General features: G+C 55.9%; 1 protein-coding gene across 1 annotated transcript in view; it reads left to right on the top strand.

Moving 5' to 3' along the window:
- Nucleotides 1-23,971, top strand: part of tmem63c (transmembrane protein 63C) — a 346,423-nt gene that overhangs the window by 147,798 nt on the left and 174,654 nt on the right. Inside the window, exons 8-9 of the mRNA XM_086004159.1 lie at nt 17,053-17,161; nt 17,779-17,852. Coding sequence (XP_085860285.1) covers nt 17,053-17,161; nt 17,779-17,852 — 183 coding nt within the window. The remainder of the gene's footprint in view (nt 1-17,052; nt 17,162-17,778; nt 17,853-23,971) is intronic.

The following is a 23,971-nucleotide window of genomic DNA, read 5'->3' as shown; positions in this document are numbered from 1 at the left end:
CAATTATTCCCGTTCTCGGATTACTCCCCGCTCTCTGATTACTCCTGCTCTCTGATTACTCCCTGCCCTCTGATTACTCCCGCTCTCCGATTACGCCCTGCCCTCTGATTACTCCCACTCTCCGATTACTCCCGCTCTCCGATTATTCCCGCTCTCCGATTATTCCCGCTCTCCGATTATTCCCGCTCTCCGATTACTCCCACTCTCTGATTACTCCCGCTCTCCAATTAATCGCAGTTCCAATTATTCCTGCTCTTCGATTACTCCCCGTCCTCTAATTACTCCCTGCTCTCCAATTACTCCCCGCTCTCCAATTTCTCCCCACCCTCCAATTACTCCCGTTCCCTGATTACTCCCTGCCCTACGATTACTCCCCGCCCTCCAATTACTCTCCGCTCTCCGATTACTTCCCGTTCCCCGATTACTCCCCGCTCTCTGATTACTCCCCACCCTCCAATTACTCCTCGCTCTCCGATTACTGCTCGCTCTCCGATTACTCCCCGCTCTCCGATTACTCCCCGCCCTCCGATTACTCCCCGCTCTCTGATTACTCTCTGCTCTCCGATTACTCCCCGCCCTCCAATTACTCCCCGCTCTCTGATTACTCTCTGCTCTCCGATTACTCCCCGCTCTCCGATTACTCCCCGCTCTCCGATTACTCCCCGCCCTCCAATTACTCCCCACCCTCCGTTTACTCCCCGTCCTCCGATTACTCCCCGTCCTCCGATTACTCCCCGTCCTCCGATTCCTCCCCGCTCTCCGATTACTCCCTGCCCTCCGATTACTCCCCGCCCTCCAATTACACCCGCTCTCCGATTACTCCCTACCCTCTGATTACTCCTGCTCTCCAATTACTCCCTGACCTCTGATTACTCCCCGCTCTCCGATTACTCTCCGCTCTCCAATTACTCTCGCTCTCCGATCACTCCCTGCCCTCTGATTACTCCCGCTCTCCGATTAATCCTGCCCTCTGATTACTCCCACTCTCCGATTACTCCCCGCCCTCTGATTACTCCCACTCTCCAATTAATCGCAGTTCCAATTATTCCTGCTCTTCGATTACTCACCGCTCTCCGATTACTCCCGCTCTCCGATTACTCCCTACCCTGATTACTCCCGCTCTCCGATTACTCCCTGCCCTCTGATTACTCCTGCTCTCCAATTACTCCCTGCCCTCTGATTACTATTACTCCCCGCCCTCCGATTACTCCCCGCCCTCCGATTACTCCCCGCCCTCCGATTACTCCCCGAGCTCCAATTACTCCCCGCTCTCCGATCACTTCCCGCTCTCCAATTATTCCCGTTCTCGGATTACTCCCCGCTCTCTGATTACTCCTGCTCTCTGATTACTCCCTGCCCTCTGATTACTCCCGCTCTCCGATTACGCCCTGCCCTCTGATTACTCCCACTCTCCGATTACTCCCGCTCTCCGATTATTCCCGCTCTCCGATTATTCCCGCTCTCCGATTATTCCCGCTCTCCGATTACTCCCACTCTCTGATTACTCCCGCTCTCCAATTAATCGCAGTTCCAATTATTCCTGCTCTTCGATTACTCCCCGTCCTCTAATTACTCCCTGCTCTCCAATTACTCCCCGCTCTCCAATTTCTCCCCACCCTCCAATTACTCCCGTTCCCTGATTACTCCCTGCCCTACGATTACTCCCCGCCCTCCAATTACTCTCCGCTCTCCGATTACTTCCCGTTCCCTGATTACTCCCCGCTCTCTGATTACTCCCCGCTCTCCGATTACTCCCCGCTCTCTGATTATTCCCCGCTCTCTGATTACTCCCCGCTCTCTGATTACTCCCCACCCTCCAATTACTCCCCGCTCTCCGATTACTCCCCGCTCTCTGATTACTCCCCACCCTCCGATTACTCCCCGCCCTCCAATTACTCCCCGCTCTCCGATTACTCCCCGCTCTCCGATTACTCCCCGCTCTCCGATTACTCCCCGCTCTCTGATTGCTCCCCGCCCTCCAATTACTCTCCACTCTCCGATTACTCCCGGCTCTCCGATTACTCCCCACCCTCCAATTACTCCCCGCTCTCCGATTACTCCCCGCTCTCCGATTACTCCCCGCTCTCTGATTACTCCCCGCCCTCCAATTAATCCTCGCTCTCCGATTACTCCCCGCCCTCCAATTACTCCCCGCTCTCCGATTACTCTCTGCTCTCCGATTACTCCCCGCTCTCCGATTACTCCCCGCTATCCGATTACTCCCCGCTCTCTGATTACTCCTCGCACTCCGATTACTCCCCGTCCTCCGATTACTCCCCGTCCTCCAATTACTCCCCGCCCTCGGATTCCTCCCCGCCCTCCGATTACTCCCTGCCCTCTGATTCCTCCCCGCCCTCCAATTACTCCCCGCTCTCCGATTATTCCCCGCTCTCTGATTACTCCCCGCTCTCCGATTACTCCCCACCCTCCGATTACTCCTCACCCTCCGATTACTCTCCACTCTCCGATTACTCCCCGCTCTCCGATTACTCCCCGCTCTCCGATTACTCCCCGCCCTCCAATTACTCTCCACTCTCCGATTACTCCCCGCTCTCTGATTACTCCCCGCTCTCCGATTACTCCCCGCTCTCCGATTACTCCCCACCCTCCAGTTACTCCCCGCTCTCCGATTACTCCCCGCTCTCTGATTACTCCCCGCTCTCCGATTACTCCCGGCTCTCCGATTACTCCCCACCCTCCAATTACTCCCCGCTCTCTGATTACTCCCCACTCTCCGATTACTCCCCGCTCTCTGATTACTCCCCGCCCTCCAATTACTCCTCGCTCTCCGATTACTCCTCGCTCTCCGATTACTCCCCGCTCTCCGATTACTCCCCGCCCTCCGATTACTCCCCGCTCTCTGATTACTCTCTGCTCTCCGATTACTCCCCGCCCTCCAATTACTCCCCGCTCTCTGATTACTCTCTGCTCTCCGATTACTCCCCGCTCTCCGATTACTCCCCGCCCTCCGATTACTCCCCGCCCTCCGATTACTCCCCACCCTCCGATTACTCCCCGTCCTCCGATTACTCCCCGTCCTCCGATTACTCCCCGTCCTCCGATTACTCCCCGCCCTCCGATTCCTCCCCGCTCTCCGATTACTCCCCGCCCTCCGATTACTCCCCGCCCTCCGATTACTCCCCGTCCTCCGATTACTCCCCGTCCTCCGATTACTCCCCGTCCTCCGATTACTCCCCGCCCTCCGATTCCTCCCCGCCCTCCGATTCCTCCCCGCTCTCTGATTACTCTCTGCTCTCCGATTACTCCCCGCTCTCCGATTACTCCCCGCCCTCCGATTACTCCCCGCCCTCCGATTACTCCCCACCCTCCGATTACTCCCCGTCCTCCGATTACTCCCCGTCCTCCGATTACTCCCCGTCCTCCGATTACTCCCCGCCCTCCGATTCCTCCCCGCTCTCCGATTACTCCCCGCCCTCCGATTACTCCCCGTCCTCCGATTACTCCCCGCCCTCCGATTCCTCCCCGCCCTCCGATTCCTCCCCGCCCTCCGATTCCTCCCCGCCCTCCGATTCCTCCCCGCCCTCCGATTCCTCCCCGCTCTCCGATTACTCCCCATCCTCCGATTACCCCCGCCCTCCGATTACTCCCCGCCCTCTGATTACTCTCTGCTCTCCGATTACTCCCCGCTCTCCGATTACTCCCCGGTCTCCGATTACTCCCCGCTCTCCGATTTCTCCCCGTCCTCCGATTACTCCCCGCCCTCCGATTACTCCTCGCCCTCCGATTACTCCCCGCTCTCCGATTACTCCCTGCCCTCCGATTACTCCCCGCCCTCCAATTACTCCCGCTCTCCGATTACTCCCTACCCTCTGATTACTCCTGCTCTCCAATTACTCCCTGCCCTCTGATTACTCCCCGCTCTCTGATTACTCTCCGCTCTCCAATTACTCTCGCTCTCCGATTACTCCCTGCCCTCTGATTACTCCCGCTCTCCGATTACTCCTGCCCTCTGATTACTCCCACTCTCCGATTACTCCCCGCCCTCTGATTACTCCCACTCTCCAATTAATCGCAGTTCCAATTATTCCTGCTCTTCGATTACTCCCTGCCATCCAATTACTCCTCGCTCTCTGATTACTCCCCGCCCTCCAATTACTCCCCGAGATCCAATTACTCCCCGCTCTCCGATCACTTCCCGCTCTCCAATTATTCCCGTTCTCCGATTACTCCCCGCTCTCTGGTTACTCCTGCTCTCCGATTACTCCCTGCCCTCTGATTACTCCCGCTCTCCGATTACTCCCTGCCCTCTGATTACTCCCACTCTCCGATTACTCCCTGCCCTCTGATTCCTCCCACTCTCCGATTACTCCCACTCTCCGATTATTCCCGCTCTCCGATTATTCCCGCTCTCCGATTACTCCCACTCTCTGATTACTCCCGCTCTCCAATTAATCGCAGTTCCAATTATTCCTGCTCTTCGATTACTCCCCGTCCTCTAATTACTCCCTGCTCTCCAATTACTCCCCGCTCTCCAATTTCTCCCCACCCACCAATTACTCCCGTTCCCTGATTACTCCCCGTCCTACGATTACTCCCCGCCCTCCAATTACTCTCCGCTCTCCGATTACTTCCCGTTCCCTGATTACTCCCCGCTCTCTGATTACTCCCCGCTCTCCGATTACTCCCCGCTCTCTGATTACTCCCCGCTCTCTGATTACTCCCCGCTCTCTGATTACTCCCCGCTCTCCAATTACACCCGCTCTCCAATTACTCCCGCTCTCCGATTACTCCCGCTCTCCGATTACTCCCTACCCTCTGATTACTCCCGCTCTCCCATTACTCCCTGCCCTCCAATTACTCCCTGCCCTCTGATTACTATTACTCCCCGCTCTCCGATTACTCCCCGCCCCCCGATTACTCCCGCACCCCGATTACTCCCCATTCTCCGATTACTCCCCACACCCTGATTACTCCCCGCTCTCCAATTACTCCCTGCTTTCCGATTACTTCATGTTCCACGATTACTCCCTGCCATCCAATTACTCCTCGCTCTCCGATTACTCCCCGCTCTCCGATTACTCCCCGCTCTCCGATTTCTCCCCGTCCTCCGATTACTCCCCGCCCTCCGATTACTCCTCGCCCTCCGATTACTCCCCGCTCTCCGATTACTCCCTGCCCTCCAATTACTCCCCGCCCTCCAATTACTCCCACTCTCCGATTACTCCCTACCCTCTGATTACTCCCACTCTCCGATTACTCCCTGCCCTCTGATTACTCCTGCTCTCCAATTACTCCCTGCCCTCTGATTACTCCCACTCTCCGATTACTCTCCACTCTCCAATTACTCTCGCTCTCCGATTACTCCCTGCCCTCTGATTACTCCCGCTCTCCGATTACTCCCTGCCCTCTGATTACTCCCGCTCTCCGATTACTCCCCGCCCTCTGATTACTCCCACTCTCCGATTACTCCCGCTCTCCGATTACTCCCGCTGTCTGATTACTCCCACTCTCTGATTACTCCGCTCTCCAATTAATCGCAGTTCCAATTATCCCTGCTCTTCGATTACTCCCCGCCATCCAATTACTCCTCGCTCTCTGATTACTCCCCACTCTCCGATTACTCCCCAAGCTTCAATTACTCCCCGCTCTCCGATAACTCCCCACCCTCCAATTACTTCCCGCTCTCCAATTATTCCCATTCTCCGATTACTCCCGCTCTCTGATTACTCCTGCTCTCCGATTACTCCCTGCCCTCTGATTACTCCCGCTCTCCGATTACTCCCTGCCCTCTGATTACTCCCACTCTCCGATTACTCCCCTCTCTCTGATTACTCCCACTCTCCGATTATTCCCGCTCTCCGATTATTCCCGCTCTCCGATTATTTCCGCTCTCCGATTACTCCCACTCTCTGATTACTCCCGCTCTCCAATTACTCCCACTCTCTGATTACACCCGCTCTCCAATTACTCTCCGCCCTCCAATTACTCCCCACTTCCAATTACTCCCCACTTTCCAATTACTCCCCGCCCTCCGATTACTCCCCACCCTCCAATTACTCTCCGCCCTCCAATTACTCCCCACTTCCAATTACTCCCCGCTCTCCGATTCCTCCCCGCTCTTCGATTCCTCCCCGCTCTCCGATTACCTCCCCGCTCTCCGATTACCTCCCGCTGTCTGATTACTCCCCGCTCTCCGATTACTCCACGCCCTCCGATTACTCTCCACTCTCTGATTACGCCCAGCCCTCCGATTACTCCCCGCCCTCCGATTACTCCCCGCCCCCCGATTACTCCCCGCACCCCGATTACTTCCCGCTCTCCAATTACTCCCCGCACCCTGATTAGTCCCCGCTCTCCAATTACTCCCTGCTTTCCGATTACTCCCCGCCATCCAATTACTTCCGTTCCATGATTACTCCCCGCCCTCCAATTACTGCCCACTTTCCGATTACTCTCCGCTCTCCGATTACTCCCCGCTCTCCGATTACTCCCCGCTCTCCAATTACTTCATGTTCCACGATTACTCCCCGCCATCCAATTACTCCCCGCCCTCCAATTACTCCTCGCCCTCCAATTACTCCTCGCCTTCCAATTACTCCTCGCCCTCCAATTACTCCTCGCCCTCCAATTACTCCTCGCCCTCCAATTACTCCTCGCCCTCCAATTACTCCTCGCCCTCCAATTACTCCTTGCCCTCCAATTACTTCCCGCTCTCCAATTACTCCCCGCCCTCCAATTACACCCGCTCTCCAATTACACCTGCTCTCCAATTGAGTTCCAATTATTCCCGCTCTCCGATTACTCACCGCTCTCCGATTACTCCCGCTCTCCGATTACTCCCTACCCTCTGATTACTCCCGCTCTCCGATTACTCCCTGCCCTCTGATTACTCCTGCTCTCCAATTACTCCCTGCCCTCTGATTACTATTATTCCCCGCCCTCCGATTACTCCCCGCCCCCCCGATTACTCCCCGCACTCTGATTACTCCCCGTTCTCCGATTACTCCCCGCCCTCCGATTACTCCCCGCCCCCCGATTACTCCCTGCACTCTGATTACTCCCCGTTCTCCGATTACTCCCCGCACCCTGATTACTCCCCGCTCTCCAATTACTCCCTGCTTTCCGATTACTCCCCGCCCTCCAATTACTCCCCACTCTCCGATTACTCCCCGCACTCCGATTACTCTCCGCTCTCCAATTACTTCATGTTCCACAATTACTCCCTGCCATCCAATTACTCCTCGCTCTCCGATTACTCCCCGCCCTCCGATTACTCCCCGCCCCCCGATTACTCCCCGCCCTCCGATTACTCCTCGCCCTCCGATTACTCCCCGCTCTCCGATTACTCCCTGCCCTCCGATTACTCCCCGCCCTCCAATTACACCCGCTCTCCGATTACTCCCTACCCTCTGATTACTCCTGCTCTCCAATTACTCCCTGACCTCTGATTACTCCCCGCTCTCCGATTACTCTCCGCTCTCCAATTACTCTCGCTCTCCGATCACTCCCTGCCCTCTGATTACTCCCGCTCTCCGATTAATCCTGCCCTCTGATTACTCCCACTCTCCGATTACTCCCCGCCCTCTGATTACTCCCACTCTCCAATTAATCGCAGTTCCAATTATTCCTGCTCTTCGATTACTCACCGCTCTCCGATTACTCCCGCTCTCCGATTACTCCCTACCCTGATTACTCCCGCTCTCCGATTACTCCCTGCCCTCTGATTACTCCTGCTCTCCAATTACTCCCTGCCCTCTGATTACTATTACTCCCCGCCCTCCGATTACTCCCCGCCCTCCGATTACTCCCCGCCCTCCGATTACTCCCCGAGCTCCAATTACTCCCCGCTCTCCGATCACTTCCCGCTCTCCAATTATTCCCGTTCTCGGATTACTCCCCGCTCTCTGATTACTCCTGCTCTCTGATTACTCCCTGCCCTCTGATTACTCCCGCTCTCCGATTACGCCCTGCCCTCTGATTACTCCCACTCTCCGATTACTCCCGCTCTCCGATTATTCCCGCTCTCCGATTATTCCCGCTCTCCGATTATTCCCGCTCTCCGATTACTCCCACTCTCTGATTACTCCCGCTCTCCAATTAATCGCAGTTCCAATTATTCCTGCTCTTCGATTACTCCCCGTCCTCTAATTACTCCCTGCTCTCCAATTACTCCCCGCTCTCCAATTTCTCCCCACCCTCCAATTACTCCCGTTCCCTGATTACTCCCTGCCCTACGATTACTCCCCGCCCTCCAATTACTCTCCGCTCTCCGATTACTTCCCGTTCCCCGATTACTCCCCGCTCTCTGATTACTCCCCACCCTCCAATTACTCCTCGCTCTCCGATTACTGCTCGCTCTCCGATTACTCCCCGCTCTCCGATTACTCCCCGCCCTCCGATTACTCCCCGCTCTCTGATTACTCTCTGCTCTCCGATTACTCCCTGCCCTCCAATTACTCCCCGCTCTCTGATTACTCTCTGCTCTCCGATTACTCCCCGCTCTCCGATTACTCCCCGCTCTCCGATTACTCCCCGCCCTCCAATTACTCCCCACCCTCCGTTTACTCCCCGTCCTCCGATTACTCCCCGTCCTCCGATTACTCCCCGTCCTCCGATTCCTCCCCGCTCTCCGATTACTCCCTGCCCTCCGATTACTCCCCGCCCTCCAATTACACCCGCTCTCCGATTACTCCCTACCCTCTGATTACTCCTGCTCTCCAATTACTCCCTGACCTCTGATTACTCCCCGCTCTCCGATTACTCTCCGCTCTCCAATTACTCTCGCTCTCCGATCACTCCCTGCCCTCTGATTACTCCCGCTCTCCGATTAATCCTGCCCTCTGATTACTCCCACTCTCCGATTACTCCCCGCCCTCTGATTACTCCCACTCTCCAATTAATCGCAGTTCCAATTATTCCTGCTCTTCGATTACTCACCGCTCTCCGATTACTCCCGCTCTCCGATTACTCCCTACCCTGATTACTCCCGCTCTCCGATTACTCCCTGCCCTCTGATTACTCCTGCTCTCCAATTACTCCCTGCCCTCTGATTACTATTACTCCCCGCCCTCCGATTACTCCCCGCCCTCCGATTACTCCCCGCCCTCCGATTACTCCCCGAGCTCCAATTACTCCCCGCTCTCCGATCACTTCCCGCTCTCCAATTATTCCCGTTCTCGGATTACTCCCCGCTCTCTGATTACTCCTGCTCTCTGATTACTCCCTGCCCTCTGATTACTCCCGCTCTCCGATTACGCCCTGCCCTCTGATTACTCCCACTCTCCGATTACTCCCGCTCTCCGATTATTCCCGCTCTCCGATTATTCCCGCTCTCCGATTATTCCCGCTCTCCGATTACTCCCACTCTCTGATTACTCCCGCTCTCCAATTAATCGCAGTTCCAATTATTCCTGCTCTTCGATTACTCCCCGTCCTCTAATTACTCCCTGCTCTCCAATTACTCCCCGCTCTCCAATTTCTCCCCACCCTCCAATTACTCCCGTTCCCTGATTACTCCCTGCCCTACGATTACTCCCCGCCCTCCAATTACTCTCCGCTCTCCGATTACTTCCCGTTCCCTGATTACTCCCCGCTCTCTGATTACTCCCCGCTCTCCGATTACTCCCCGCTCTCTGATTATTCCCCGCTCTCTGATTACTCCCCGCTCTCTGATTACTCCCCACCCTCCAATTACTCCCCGCTCTCCGATTACTCCCCGCTCTCTGATTACTCCCCACCCTCCGATTACTCCCCGCCCTCCAATTACTCCCCGCTCTCCGATTACTCCCCGCTCTCCGATTACTCCCCGCTCTCCGATTACTCCCCGCTCTCTGATTGCTCCCCGCCCTCCAATTACTCTCCACTCTCCGATTACTCCCGGCTCTCCGATTACTCCCCACCCTCCAATTACTCCCCGCTCTCCGATTACTCCCCGCTCTCCGATTACTCCCCGCTCTCTGATTACTCCCCGCCCTCCAATTAATCCTCGCTCTCCGATTACTCCCCGCCCTCCAATTACTCCCCGCTCTCCGATTACTCTCTGCTCTCCGATTACTCCCCGCTCTCCGATTACTCCCCGCTATCCGATTACTCCCCGCTCTCTGATTACTCCTCGCACTCCGATTACTCCCCGTCCTCCGATTACTCCCCGTCCTCCAATTACTCCCCGCCCTCGGATTCCTCCCCGCCCTCCGATTACTCCCTGCCCTCTGATTCCTCCCCGCCCTCCAATTACTCCCCGCTCTCCGATTATTCCCCGCTCTCTGATTACTCCCCGCTCTCCGATTACTCCCCACCCTCCGATTACTCCTCACCCTCCGATTACTCTCCACTCTCCGATTACTCCCCGCTCTCCGATTACTCCCCGCTCTCCGATTACTCCCCGCCCTCCAATTACTCTCCACTCTCCGATTACTCCCCGCTCTCTGATTACTCCCCGCTCTCCGATTACTCCCCGCTCTCCGATTACTCCCCACCCTCCAGTTACTCCCCGCTCTCCGATTACTCCCCGCTCTCTGATTACTCCCCGCTCTCCGATTACTCCCGGCTCTCCGATTACTCCCCACCCTCCAATTACTCCCCGCTCTCTGATTACTCCCCACTCTCCGATTACTCCCCGCTCTCTGATTACTCCCCGCCCTCCAATTACTCCTCGCTCTCCGATTACTCCTCGCTCTCCGATTACTCCCCGCTCTCCGATTACTCCCCGCCCTCCGATTACTCCCCGCTCTCTGATTACTCTCTGCTCTCCGATTACTCCCCGCCCTCCAATTACTCCCCGCTCTCTGATTACTCTCTGCTCTCCGATTACTCCCCGCTCTCCGATTACTCCCCGCCCTCCGATTACTCCCCGCCCTCCGATTACTCCCCACCCTCCGATTACTCCCCGTTCTCCGATTACTCCCCGTCCTCCGATTACTCCCCGTCCTCCGATTACTCCCCGCCCTCCGATTCCTCCCCGCTCTCCGATTACTCCCCGCCCTCCGATTACTCCCCGCCCTCCGATTACTCCCCATCCTCCGATTACTCCCCGTCCTCCGATTACTCCCCGTCCTCCGATTACTCCCCGCCCTCCGATTCCTCCCCGCCCTCCGATTCCTCCCCGCTCTCTGATTACTCTCTGCTCTCCGATTACTCCCCGCTCTCCGATTACTCCCCGCCCTCCGATTACTCCCCGCCCTCCGATTACTCCCCACCCTCCGATTACTCCCCGTCCTCCGATTACTCCCCGTCCTCCGATTACTCCCCGTCCTCCGATTACTCCCCGCCCTCCGATTCCTCCCCGCTCTCCGATTACTCCCCGCCCTCCGATTACTCCCCGTCCTCCGATTACTCCCCGCCCTCCGATTCCTCCCCGCCCTCCGATTCCTCCCCGCCCTCCGATTCCTCCCCGCCCTCCGATTCCTCCCCGCTCTCCGATTACTCCCCATCCTCCGATTACCCCCGCCCTCCGATTACTCCCCGCCCTCTGATTACTCTCTGTTCTCCGATTACTCCCCGCTCTCCGATTACTCCCCGCTCTCCGATTACTCCCCGCCCTCCGATTACTCCCCACCCTCCGATTACTCCCCGTCCTCCGATTACTCCCCGTCCTCCGATTACTCCCCACCCTCCAATTACTCCCCGCCCTCCAATTACTCCCCGCTCTCTGATTACTCCCCGCTCTCCGATTACTCCCTGCTCTCCGATTACTCCCCGCCCTCCAATTACTCCCCGCTCTCCGATTACTCCCCGCTCTCTGATTACTCCCCGCTCTCCGATTACTCCCCGCTCTCCGATTACTCCCCGCCCTCCAATTACTCCTCGCTCTCCGATTACTCCCCGTCCTCCGATTACTCCCCGCCCTCCGATTCCTCCCCGCCCTCCGATTACTCCCCGCCCTCCGATTCCTCCCCGCCCTCCAATTACTCCCCGCTCTCCGATTACTCCCTGCTCTCTGATTACTCCCCGCTCTCCGATTACTCCCCACCCTCCGATTACTCCCCGCCCTCCAATTACTCTCCACTCTCCGATTACTCCCCGCTCTCTGATTACTCCCCGCTCTCTGATTACTCCCCGCTCTCTGATTACTCCCCGCTCTACGATTACTCCCCGCTCTCCGATTACTCCCCGCTCTCTGATTACTCCCCGCTCTCTGATTACTCCCCGCTCTCCGATTACTCCCGCCCTCCAATTACTCCCCGCTCTCCGATTACTCCCCGCTCTCCGATTACTCCCCGCTCTCCGATTACTCCCCGCCCTCCAATTACTCTCCGCTCTCCGATTACTCCCCGCTCTCTGATTACTCCCCACTCTCCGATTACTCCCCGCTCTCCGATTACTCCCCGCTCTCTGATTACTCCCCGCTCTCCGATTACTCCCCGCTCTCTGATTACTCCCCACCCTCCAATTACTCCTCGCTCTCCGATTACTCCCCGCTCTCTGATTACTCCCCGCCCTCCAATTACTCCTCGCTCTCCGATTACTGCTCGCTCTCCGATTACTCCCCGCTCTCCGATTACTCCCCGCCCTCCGATTACTCCCCGCTCTCTGATTACTCTCTGCTCTCCGATTACTCCCCGCCCTCCAATTACTCCCCGCTCTCTGATTACTCTCTGCTCTCCGATTACTCCCCGCTCTCCGATTACTCCCCGCTCTCCGATTACTCCCCGCCCTCCAATTACTCCCCACCCTCCGTTTACTCCCCGTCCTCCGATTACTCCCCGTCCTCCGATTACTCCCCGTCCTCCGATTCCTCCCCGCTCTCCGATTACTCCCTGCCCTCCGATTACTCCCCGCCCTCCAATTACACCCGCTCTCCGATTACTCCCTACCCTCTGATTACTCCTGCTCTCCAATTACTCCCTGACCTCTGATTACTCCCCGCTCTCCGATTACTCTCCGCTCTCCAATTACTCTCGCTCTCCGATCACTCCCTGCCCTCTGATTACTCCCGCTCTCCGATTAATCCTGCCCTCTGATTACTCCCACTCTCCGATTACTCCCCGCCCTCTGATTACTCCCACTCTCCAATTAATCGCAGTTCCAATTATTCCTGCTCTTTGATTACTCACCGCTCTCCGATTACTCCCTACCCTCTGATTACTCCCGCTCTCCGATTACTCCCTGCCCTCTGATTACTCCTGCTCTCCAATTACTCCCTGCCCTCTGATTACTATTACTCCCCGCCCTCCGATTACTCCCCGCCCTCCGATTACTCCCCGCCCTCCGATTACTCCCCGAGCTCCAATTACTCCCCGCTCTCCGATCACTTCCCGCTCTCCAATTATTCCCGTTCTCGGATTACTCCCCGCTCTCTGATTACTCCTGCTCTCCGATTACTCCCTGCCCTCTGATTACTCCCGCTCTCCGATTACGCCCTGCCCTCTGATTACTCCCACTCTCCGATTACTCCCGCTCTCCGATTATTCCCGCTCTCCGATTATTCCCGCTCTCCGATTACTCCCACTCTCTGATTACTCCCGCTCTCCAATTAATCGCAGTTCCAATTATTCCTGCTCTTCGATTACTCCCCGTCCTCTAATTACTCCCTGCTCTCCAATTACTCCCCGCTCTCCAATTTCTCCCCACCCTCCAATTACTCCCGTTCCCTGATTACTCCCCGCCCTACGATTACTCCCCGCCCTCCAATTACTCTCCGCTCTCCGATTACTTCCCGTTCCCTGATTACTCCCCGCTCTCTGATTACTCCCCGCTCTCCGATTACTCCCCGCTCTCTGATTATTCCCCGCTCTCTGATTACTCCCCGCTCTCTGATTACTCCCCACCCTCCAATTACTCCCCGCTCTCCGATTACTCCCCGCTCTCTGATTACTCCCCACCCTCCGATTACTCCCCGCCCTCCAATTACTCCCCGCTCTCCAATTACTCCCCGCTCTCCGATTACTCCCCGCTCTCCGATTACTCCCCGCTCTCCGATTACTCCCCGCTCTCTGATTGCTCCCCGCCCTCCAATTACTCTCCACTCTCCGATTACTCCCGGCTCTCCGATTACTCCCCACCCTCCAATTACTCCCCGCTCTCCGATTACTCCCCGCTCTCTGATTACTCCCCGCTCTCCGATTACTCCCCGCTCTCTGATTACTCCCCGCCCTCCAATTAATCCTCGCTCTCCGATTACTCCCCGCCCTCCAATTACTCCCCGCTCTCCGATTACTCTCTGCTCTCCGATTACTCCCCGCTCTCCGATTACTCCCCGCTCTCCGATTACTCCCTGCTCTCTGATTACTCCTCGCACTCCGATTACTCCCCGTCCTCCGATTACTCCCTGTCCTCCAATTACTCCCCGCCCTCGGATTCCTCCCCGCCCTCCGATTACTCCCCGCCCTCTGATTCCTCCCCGCCCTCCAATTACTCCCCGCTCTCCGATTACTCCCCACCCTCCGATTACTCCTCACCCTCCGATTACTCTCCACTCTCCGATTACTCCCCGCTCTCCGATTACTCCCCGCTCTCCGATTACTCCCCGCCCTCCAATTACTCTCCACTCTCCGATTACTCCCCGCTCTCTGATTACTCCCCGCTCTCCGATTACTCCCCGCTCTCCGATTACTCCCCACCCTCCAGTTACTCCCCGCTCTCCGATTACTCCCCGCTCTCTGATTACTCCCCGCTCTCCGATTACTCCCGGCTCTCCGATTACTCCCCACCCTCCAATTACTCCCCGCTCTCTGATTACTCCCCACTCTCCGATTACTCCCCGCTCTCTGATTACTCCCCGCCCTCCAATTACTCCTCGCTCTCCGATTACTCCTCGCTCTCCGATTACTCCCCGCTCTCCGATTACTCCCCGCCCTCCGATTACTCCCCGCTCTCTGATTACTCTCTGCTCTCCGATTACTCCCCGCCCTCCAATTACTCCCCGCTCTCTGATTACTCTCTGCTCTCCGATTACTCCCCGCTCTCCGATTACTCCCCGCCCTCCGATTACTCCCCGCCCTCCGATTACTCCCCACCCTCCGATTACTCCCCGTCCTCCGATTACTCCCCGTCCTCCGATTACTCCCCGTCCTCCGATTACTCCCCGCCCTCCGATTCCTCCCCGCTCTCCGATTACTCCCCGCCCTCTGATTACTCCCCATCCTCCGATTACTCCCCGTCCTCCAATTACTCCCCGTCCTCCGATTACTCCCCGCCCTCCGATTCCTCCCCGCCCTCCGATTCCTCCCCGCTCTCCGATTACTCCCCATCCTCCGATTACCCCCGCCCTCCGATTACTCCCCGCCCTCTGATTACTCTCTGCTCTCCGATTACTCCCCGCTCTCCGATTACTCCCCGCTCTCCGATTACTCCCCGCCCTCCGATTACTCCCCACCCTCCGATTACTCCCCGTCCTCCGATTACTCCCCGTCCTCCGATTACTCCCCACCCTCCAATTACTCCCCGCCCTCCAATTACTCCCCGCTCTCTGATTACTCCCCGCTCTCCGATTACTCCCTGCTCTCCGATTACTCCCCGCCCTCCAATTACTCCCCGCTCTCCGATTACTCCCCGCTCTCTGATTACTCCCCGCTCTCCGATTACTCCCCGCTCTCCGATTACTCCCCGCCCTCCAATTACTCCTCGCTCTCCGATTACTCCCCGTCCTCCGATTACTCCCCGTCCTCCGATTACTCCCCGCCCTCCGATTCCTCCCCGCCCTCCGATTACTCCCCGCCCTCCGATTACTCCCTGCCCTCCGATTCCTCCCCGCCCTCCAATTACTCCCCGCTCTCCGATTACTCCCTGCTCTCTGATTACTCCCCGCTCTCCGATTACTCCCCACCCTCCGATTACTCCCCGCCCTCCAATTACTCTCCACTCTCTGATTACTCCCCGCTCTCTGATTACTCCCCTCTCTCTGATTACTCCCCGCTCTCTGATTACTCCCCGCTCTACGATTACTCCCCGCTCTCCGATTACTCCCCGCTCTCTGATTACTCCCCGCTCTCTGATTACTCCCCGCTCTCCGATTACTCCCGCCCTCCAATTACTCCCCGCTCTCCGATTACTCCCCGCTCTCCGATTACTCCCCGCCCTCCAATTACTCTCCACTCTCCGATTACTCCCCGCTCTCTGATTACTCCCCACTCTCCGATTACTCCCCGCTCTCCGATTACTCCCCGCTCTCCGATTACTCCCCGCTCTCCGATTACTCCCCGCTCTCTGATTACTCCCCACCCTCCAATTACTCCTCGCTCTCCGATTACTCCCCGCTCTCTGATTACTCCCCGCCCTCCAATTACTCCTCGCTCTCCGATTACTGCTCGCTCTCTGATTACTCCCCGCTCTCTGATTACTCCCCGCTCTCTGATTACTCCCCGCTCTACGATTACTCCCCGCTCTCCGATTACTCCCCGCTCTCCGATTACTCCCCGCTCTCTGATTACTCCCCGCTCTCCGATTACTCCCGCCCTCCAATTACTCCCCTCTCTCCGATTACTCCCCGCTCTCCGATTACTCCCCGCTCTCCGATTACTCCCCGCCCTCCAATTACTCTCCACTCTCCGATTACTCCCCGCTCTCTGATTACTCCCCACTCTCCGATTACTCCCCGCTCTCCGATTACTCCCCGCTCTCCGATTACTCCCCGCTCTCCGATTACTCCCCGCTCTCTGATTACTCCCCACCCTCCAATTACTCCTCGCTCTCCGATTACTCCCCGCTCTCTGATTACTCCCCGCCCTCCAATTACTCCTCGCTCTCCGATTACTGCTCGCTCTCCGATTACTCCCCGCTCTCCGATTACTCCCCGCCCTCCGATTACTCCCCGCTCTCTGATTACTCTCTGCTCTCCGATTACTCCCCGCCCTCCAATTACTCCCCACTCTCTGATTACTCTCTGCTCTCCGATTACTCCCCGCTCTCCGATTACTCCCCGCTCTCCGATTACTCCCCGCCCTCCAATTACTCCCCACCCTCCGTTTACTCCCCGTCCTCCGATTACTCCCCGTCCTCCGATTACTCCCCGTCCTCCGATTCCTCCCCGCCCTCCGATTCCTCCCCGCTCTCCGATTACTCCCCATCCTCCGATTACCCCCCGCCCTCCAATTGCCCCCCCACCCGCCCTCAGATTACTCCTCTCCTCATGCTCTGATTGCTCTTGTTTTCCAGTGATCAGCTACTTTGGCTGCACAGTATATTTGCGCTTGTTTACTTCATCGTGACTGTGGTCTGCATGGGTCACCACTCACTGCAGCTTGACTACAAAGAGAATGAAAAGGTGAGTTTAAAGCAGATGAACAAATTGTTCTACTGAGGACAGTGAGAGCACAGAGTGAAGCATTAGCAGCAGTGCCAATGGTTACTGTCTGAAAACTGTTTCTGGAGCCTGACAATGCTGCAATTGGTTAATTGTATGTTCAGGTTATTAATTTATATCAAAAAGAGCAGAAGTCCTAATACTGACCCCGGGGGACATCATTGGTCTGTCTAGGTGTCTCCGGGGCTGGTCTGGGTCTGGGGGTCAGTCTGGGCATGGGGGAGATCCCCAGGGTCAGTCTGGGGTTCCCCGGGGAATGGTCTGAGTCTGGGTGTCCCCGGGTCAGTCTGGGTCTGTGGGTCCCAGGACGGTCTGGGTCTGGGGATTGGGGACAGTCTGGGTCTGGGGGTCCTGGGACGGTCTGGGGATTGGGGACGGTCTGGGCCTGGGGATTGGGGACGGTCTGGGTCTGGGGATTGGGGACGGTCTGGGTCTGGGGATTCCGGGACGGTCTGGGTCTGTGGGTCCCGGGACGGTCTGGGTCTGGGGATTCTGGGACAGTCTGGGTCTGGGGATTCCGGGACGGTCTGGTGAGTTTGCAGATGCTGTAATCTGACTGTGACCTTTGCCCTCTGTAGGTGGCGAGGACGCTGATGATCGCACAAATCCCGAAGGAAATCACAGACACGCGTCTCCTGACTGAGCACTTCCAGTGAGTAACCAGGCCGGGGGCGGGTCAGTGCCGGGAGTGGGGGCAAGAGAGGCTGCTCGAGGAGGCGGTGAGGTTACTGGGGGGCAGGTGTGCGAGTCCCTGTGCGCCTCTCACTGACTCCGCGAGCCTCTCGCTGACTCCGCGAGCCTCTTGCTGACTCCGCGCGCCTCCCGCTGACTCCGCGAGCCTCCCACTGACTCCGCGAGCCTCTTGCTGACTCCCGAGCCTCTCGCTGACTCCGCGAGCCTCTCACTGACTCCAAACGCCTCTCACTGACTCCAAACGCCTCTCGCTGGCTCCGCGAGCTTCTCGCTGACTCCAAACGCCTCTCACTGACTCCGCGAGCCTCTCGCTGACTCCGCGAGCCTCTCGCTGACTCCAAACGCCTCTCACTGACTCCAAACGCCTCTCACTGACTCCGCGAGCCTCTCACTGACTCCGCGAGCATCTCACTGACTCCAAACGCCCCTCACTGACTCCAAACGCCTCTCGCTGGCTCCGCGAGCTTCTCGCTGACTCCAAACGCCTCTCACTGACTCCAAACGCCTCTCACTGACTCCGCGAGCCTCTCACTGACTCCGCGAGCATCTCACTGACTCCGCGAGCCTCTCGCTGACTCCAAACGCCCCTCACTGACTCCGCGAGCCTCTCGCTGACTCCGTGAGCCTCTCGCTGACTCCGCGAGCCTCTCACTGACTCCAGGAGCCTCTCGCTGACTCCGCGAGCCTCTCACTGACTCCGCGAGCCTCTCACTGATTCCGTGCGCAAAAATTTCAGCGTGTCACGAAGCCAGCTCCAACCCGAGTACTTCTGCCTCTAACTCGCGTGCGTTTGGCGTCTTGCATGCGACCCCCTCAGAAGAGGCAGGTTGCTGATTCTATATGTTAATCGCTCAATTAGTGATATTTCAACTCACTTTCCAATTTAACGGCGCATCCATGGGTTTCTCGGGTTTCCTGAAAGTCGCCAGTGATGACAAGGTGAGAGCACAACAGCAATAGAGGGGGCTGAATCAAACTCGAGGAAATACTGCAATAAATACTCCGTACTCACAGCTACTTCATTACCTGCTGGTGTGAAAGGGTTTGTTCACAGTACTTTTGCTAAGAGGTTACTTTCTACACTTTGGAGGTTTTCTCAATCGCACCAGGACGTGTGCCTTGGCCGCCTTAGATTGTACCTCGGATGAGGAACAATATGACCAGCACCAGTCTGCTGTTCCGAGACCTGTAGCTGGACAGAAGAGAGGGGAGAGGGGAGAGGCAGAGAGGCGGGGAGAGGGAGAGGCAGAGGGGAGAGGGGAGAGGCGGAGAGAGAGGGGAGAGGCGGAGAGGGAAAGAGAGGGGAGAGGCAGAGAGAGAGGGGAGAGGCGGGGAGAGACAGAGAGAGAGGGTGAGAGGGCTGAGAGAGGGGAGAGGCAGAGAGAGGGGAGAAGGTGAGAGGGAGAGGGGAGGGGCAAAGAGAGGGGAGAAGGTGAGAGGGAGAGGGGAGAGGCGGGGAGAGAGGGGAGAGGGAGAGAGGGAGAGGGTGAGAGGGGAGAGGCGGAGAGAGAGAGAGAGAGAGGGGCGAGGCAGAGAGAGAGACAGAGGAGAGAGGGAGAGTGGGGGGAGAGGGAGAGGGGAGAGGCAGAGAGAGGGGAGAGGCAGAGTGGGGAGAGGCAGAGAGAGAGAGAGAGGCAGAGAGAGGGAGAGAGGCAGAGAGAGGGGAGAGGGGGAGAGGCAGAGAGAGGCAGAGAGAGAGAGAGGCGGGGAGAGGCAGAGAGAGAGAGGCAGAGAGAGGGGAGAGGCAGAGAGAGGGGAGAGGCAGAGAGAGGGGAGAGGCAGAGAGAGGGGAGAGGCAGAGAGAGGGAAGAGGCAGAGAGAGGGAAGAGGCAGAGAGAGGGGAGAGAGGGGAGGGGGGAGAGGCAGAGAGTGGGAGAGAGGGGAGAGGCAGTGAGAGGGGAACGGCAGAGGCTGCCTTTCCTTGAAGTGTCCAAACAGCAGTGTTTCAGGAGGCTCAGGTTGTCACGTCAGGTGTTGGCAAACATCTGCAGCCTCCTAGAAGAAGACCTGCTTCCTACTGGACCTGGTGGCCACACATTACCAGAGGCTGCCAAAGTCACCTCCGCCCTCAATGTTTTTTCCTCCGGATCCTTCCAGGGCTCTGCTGGGGTCATCTCCAGGATCTCCCAGTCAGCGGCCCACAAATGCATAAGACAGCTGACTGATGGCTTGTTTGCCAGGGCCGGTAATTATGTCAACTTCGCCTGCGATGACGCCAGTCAGAATGAGTGGTCACTGGGTTTGTGGCTGTGGCTGGCTTCCACAGGTGCCGGGCGTCATCGATTGTACACACGAGGCAATCAGGGCATCCCCCAGATCACCCAGGAGTATTCATCAACTGCAAGGGCTTCCGCTCCATCAACGTGCAGCTGGTGTGCAACCACAAAAAGATTTTTTCTGCAGGTGTGCGCCAGATTCTCCAGGAGCTGCCATGATGCTTTCGCCCTGTGGCAGTCCAAGCTCCCTGACGTCTTCTGACCTGCAAGCCAGCTTAAGGGGAACCCAACAGAAACCCGATCAATGAAGCCTAACAGCGCTACAATAAATGCTATATGACCACCAGATATGCGATCAAGGAAGCCATCATTGTACTGAAGATGTGCTTCAGGTGCCTGGACAGATCAGGAAGCGTCCCTCAGTACGCACCAGCCAGAGTCTCCGGAATGATCATGGTTGTAGTGTATGTACCTTTAAGAGGAACTATGTTTTTGAAGCCCCTGTGTACTGTAGTACCAGTAGTAACCACTCGGGTATATAAGCCTGTATAGCGTCTTGTGTAGTTTAGTTCACTTCCAGACTTTGTTCAGTAAACACTTGTTAAATCAACTCCTGCATTCCGTGTCTCCATTAACACACGGATCTAACAGTGGCGATGAGTTAGAAACAAACTTACCTGCAATTCGGCAGCACCTCAAGGAGATCGATTCCTCAGACGAAGGTCGAAGCCAGAAGCAAGAAAAGAAAACTGTGGTTTCACCAGCTAAACAGGCTGGTGGCAGGTAGTGCACTGATCCTTCCTGGGCTGCGGCGGGCTGGGGCTCGATCGGGTGGCTCTGCAGCGGGGCCGGGCAGCGAGTCGGAAAGCAGAAGCAAAGAGAGACAGAGGGTGGAACACTCAGGAGGCGGCCGGTGCTGCAAAGCAGGTCAGCGTTCGGACCGAGCAGAGGGAGGGGAAAGTCCCAGAGGGTCCGCTCCACGACGGGAACGGTTCTCCAAGTAACGGAGGAACTATTTAAAAGATATTTTTTTTTTTTTAAATAGAAATACCGCGAAAAGCTGCAGGTCGCAACGGGAACCGCGGAGAACAGCGTTGGCAGCGGCGGCAGCGGCGGGAAAGCGCTGGAGGCACCATCTTGACTCGGCGGGGAAGAAGGAAAAGCGCGGGAGGCGCCATTTTTGATTTTCAGGATGCCGAAGACTGGCAATATTACTGCTTTCGATAGTGATATAGAGGATTGGACCACATATGTGGAAAGAGTGGAGGTATATTGCAAGGCGAATGAAGTAGCGGATGATAAAAAGGCAGCGGTACTTCTAAATCTGATGGGCGCAAGGACATACGGGCTGTTACAAAACTTGATCACTCCAGCCAAACCGATGGACAAGAATTTTAAGGAGATTGTTGATACCCTACAGGAGCACTTAAACCCAACACCGCTGCTGATAGCGGAATGATTCAAATTCTTCAGGAGGAATCAGCACAAGAATGAAAGTAACGCTGATTACCTCACCGAATTACGAAAGCTGTCAAAGCACTGCCAATTCGGGGCAGGACTGGCAGATTCTCTACGAGACAAATTCGTCTGCGGTCTCCTAAGCGAAGGAACACAGAAAAGACTATTTTCTGAGAAAGATTTGACACTGGACAAGGCTTTCAGTGTGGCTGTATCATATGAAGGAGCTGCAGAGATACAGCAAAAGCCACAGGATTTCGGCACCCATGCAATGACACGGGGTTTCGAGAGATGTTATCGCTGCGGCAGATCCACCCATGACCAGAAGGACTGCTGGTTCAAGGACAAAGCATGCAGGCAATGCGGAAAGATGGGACACATTGCACGTGTATGCAGATCTGGAAAAAAATCCGCTGACAGTAAAAAGGTCAATAAGGAAAAGTACAGAAAGGTACAAATGATGACGGACAGTAGCTCCGAAGACCAGAAGAGCGATAGCAACTCCGGAAATAAGAGACTAAGCTGTCTCAAATTACATAATGTAATTGCCAAAGAAGATTACCAGACCATTTGGGTTACCCTCACGATAGCGGGGTCCCCAGTCAAAATGGAGCTAGATACAGGATCAGGTCTGACCGTCATGAGTCGACGGGATTACGAGCGGCTATTTCCGCATATACCTTTGAAAGACACATCCATTATCTTGAAGACATATACGGGGCAGAAAGTATACCCCAGAGGGAAAATAAGGGTGCCTGTTGTATACAACGGCAAGGAAATACAGAAGTTGTATTTACACGTTCTGCAAGAGGGTGGTCCACCGTTGTTGGGACGTGAATGGATCAGAAAGATACGTTTAGACTGGCACTCCATTCAGGCACTGACGGTGACCAGTAAGAAAAAAAATGATGATGACGTCATACCTGGACGATTAAAAGAAATCTTGGCTAACGCCTAAGAAGTGTTTCAACAGGAACTAGGAACCCTGAAAGGCGCCACCGCCTCAATAAAAGTGGAAGATGCGGCAATTCCCAAGTTTTTTAAGGCAAGGCCGGTACCATACGCAATTCGTCCAGCCGTCGAGGCAGAGCTGGAGAATTTGGAAAAAGCAGGCGTGTTATCCAAGGTAGATTGGAGTGAGTGGGCAACACCCATCGTCCCGGTCATGAAGAAAACGTTGAATAATGATAAATCTGAAGAACAGAGAAAAATTCGCATCTGTGGGGACTTCAAGGTGACTGTAAACCCGGTTCTTCACACGGTACAGTATCCTCTTCCGAGGATAGAAGATATTTTCGCCTCACTATCCGGAGGGAAACGTTTCACCAAAATTGACTTAGCACAGGCATATCTACAGATGGAGGTTGAGGAGGCCTCTAAAAAGTATCTCACGATAAACACACACAAAGGCCTGTACCAGTACAATCGACTGGTTTTCGGAGTGGCATCAGCTCCGGCTATCTGGCAAAGAGCTATGGAGCAAGTCCTGCAAGGGATTCCGGGGACTCAATGGTACTTAGACGACATCCTTGTAACAGGAGAAAACGACAACGAGCACCTTGCCAACTTGGAGCAGGTGCTCACGAGGCTGAGAAAATGGGGCCTACGAGCAAATCGCCCCAAGTGCGAATTTTTCCAGAAACAAATATCATATTGTGGCCATATCATTAACAAAGAAGGGTTGCATAAGTCACCTGAAAAAATTGAAGCGGTCGTAAAAGCCCCCGCGCCTGAAAATGTCTCACAATTAAGGTCGTTCCTGGGATTAATAAATTACTATCATAAATTTTTACCGAACTTGTCAACGGTTCTGCACCGTCTTAACACACTGCTACAAACAGGAGTAGTTTGGAAATGGAGCGAAGACTGTAAACGTGCCTTCCATAAATGCAAAGGCTTGATCACGTCCAGGGAAGTGTTGGCTCATTACAACCCATCACTGCCCATCAGACTGGCGTGCGATGCATCCCCTTACGGTGTGGGAGCGGTATTATCGCATAGATTCCTTGATGGCTCGGAGCGGCCGATAGCTTTTGCATCACGCTCATTGAACTCAGCTGAGCGTAACTATGCCCAGATCGACAGGGAGGCACTCAGCCTGGTGTGGGGGGTGAAGAAATTCAACCATTACCTACACGGACAAAAATTTACCTTGTTGACTGACCATCAACCCCTCGTCTCCATATTCAACCCTAAAAAGGGCGTTCCCATTATGACAGCGCAAAGGCTACAGAGGTGGTCCCTTTTTCTAGGGGCACCCCAATATGACATAGAATACAAAGGAATTAAAACAGCATGGGAATGCTGACGGTTTATCGCGCCTACAGTTGCCAACGGTAGAAGAGGCGCCTACAGTGGACCCAGTGGAGATGTTCCACTCGACCATAGTGGAATGTCTACCGGT

This window comes from Somniosus microcephalus, chromosome 12 (assembly GCF_052327205.1).
Source record: "Somniosus microcephalus isolate GS21.2 chromosome 12, FLI_Smic_1.0, whole genome shotgun sequence".
NCBI lineage: Eukaryota > Metazoa > Chordata > Chondrichthyes > Squaliformes > Somniosidae > Somniosus > Somniosus microcephalus.
Note: the sequence above shows the minus strand (reverse complement) of the source record. Positions and strands in the feature narration are given on the sequence as shown.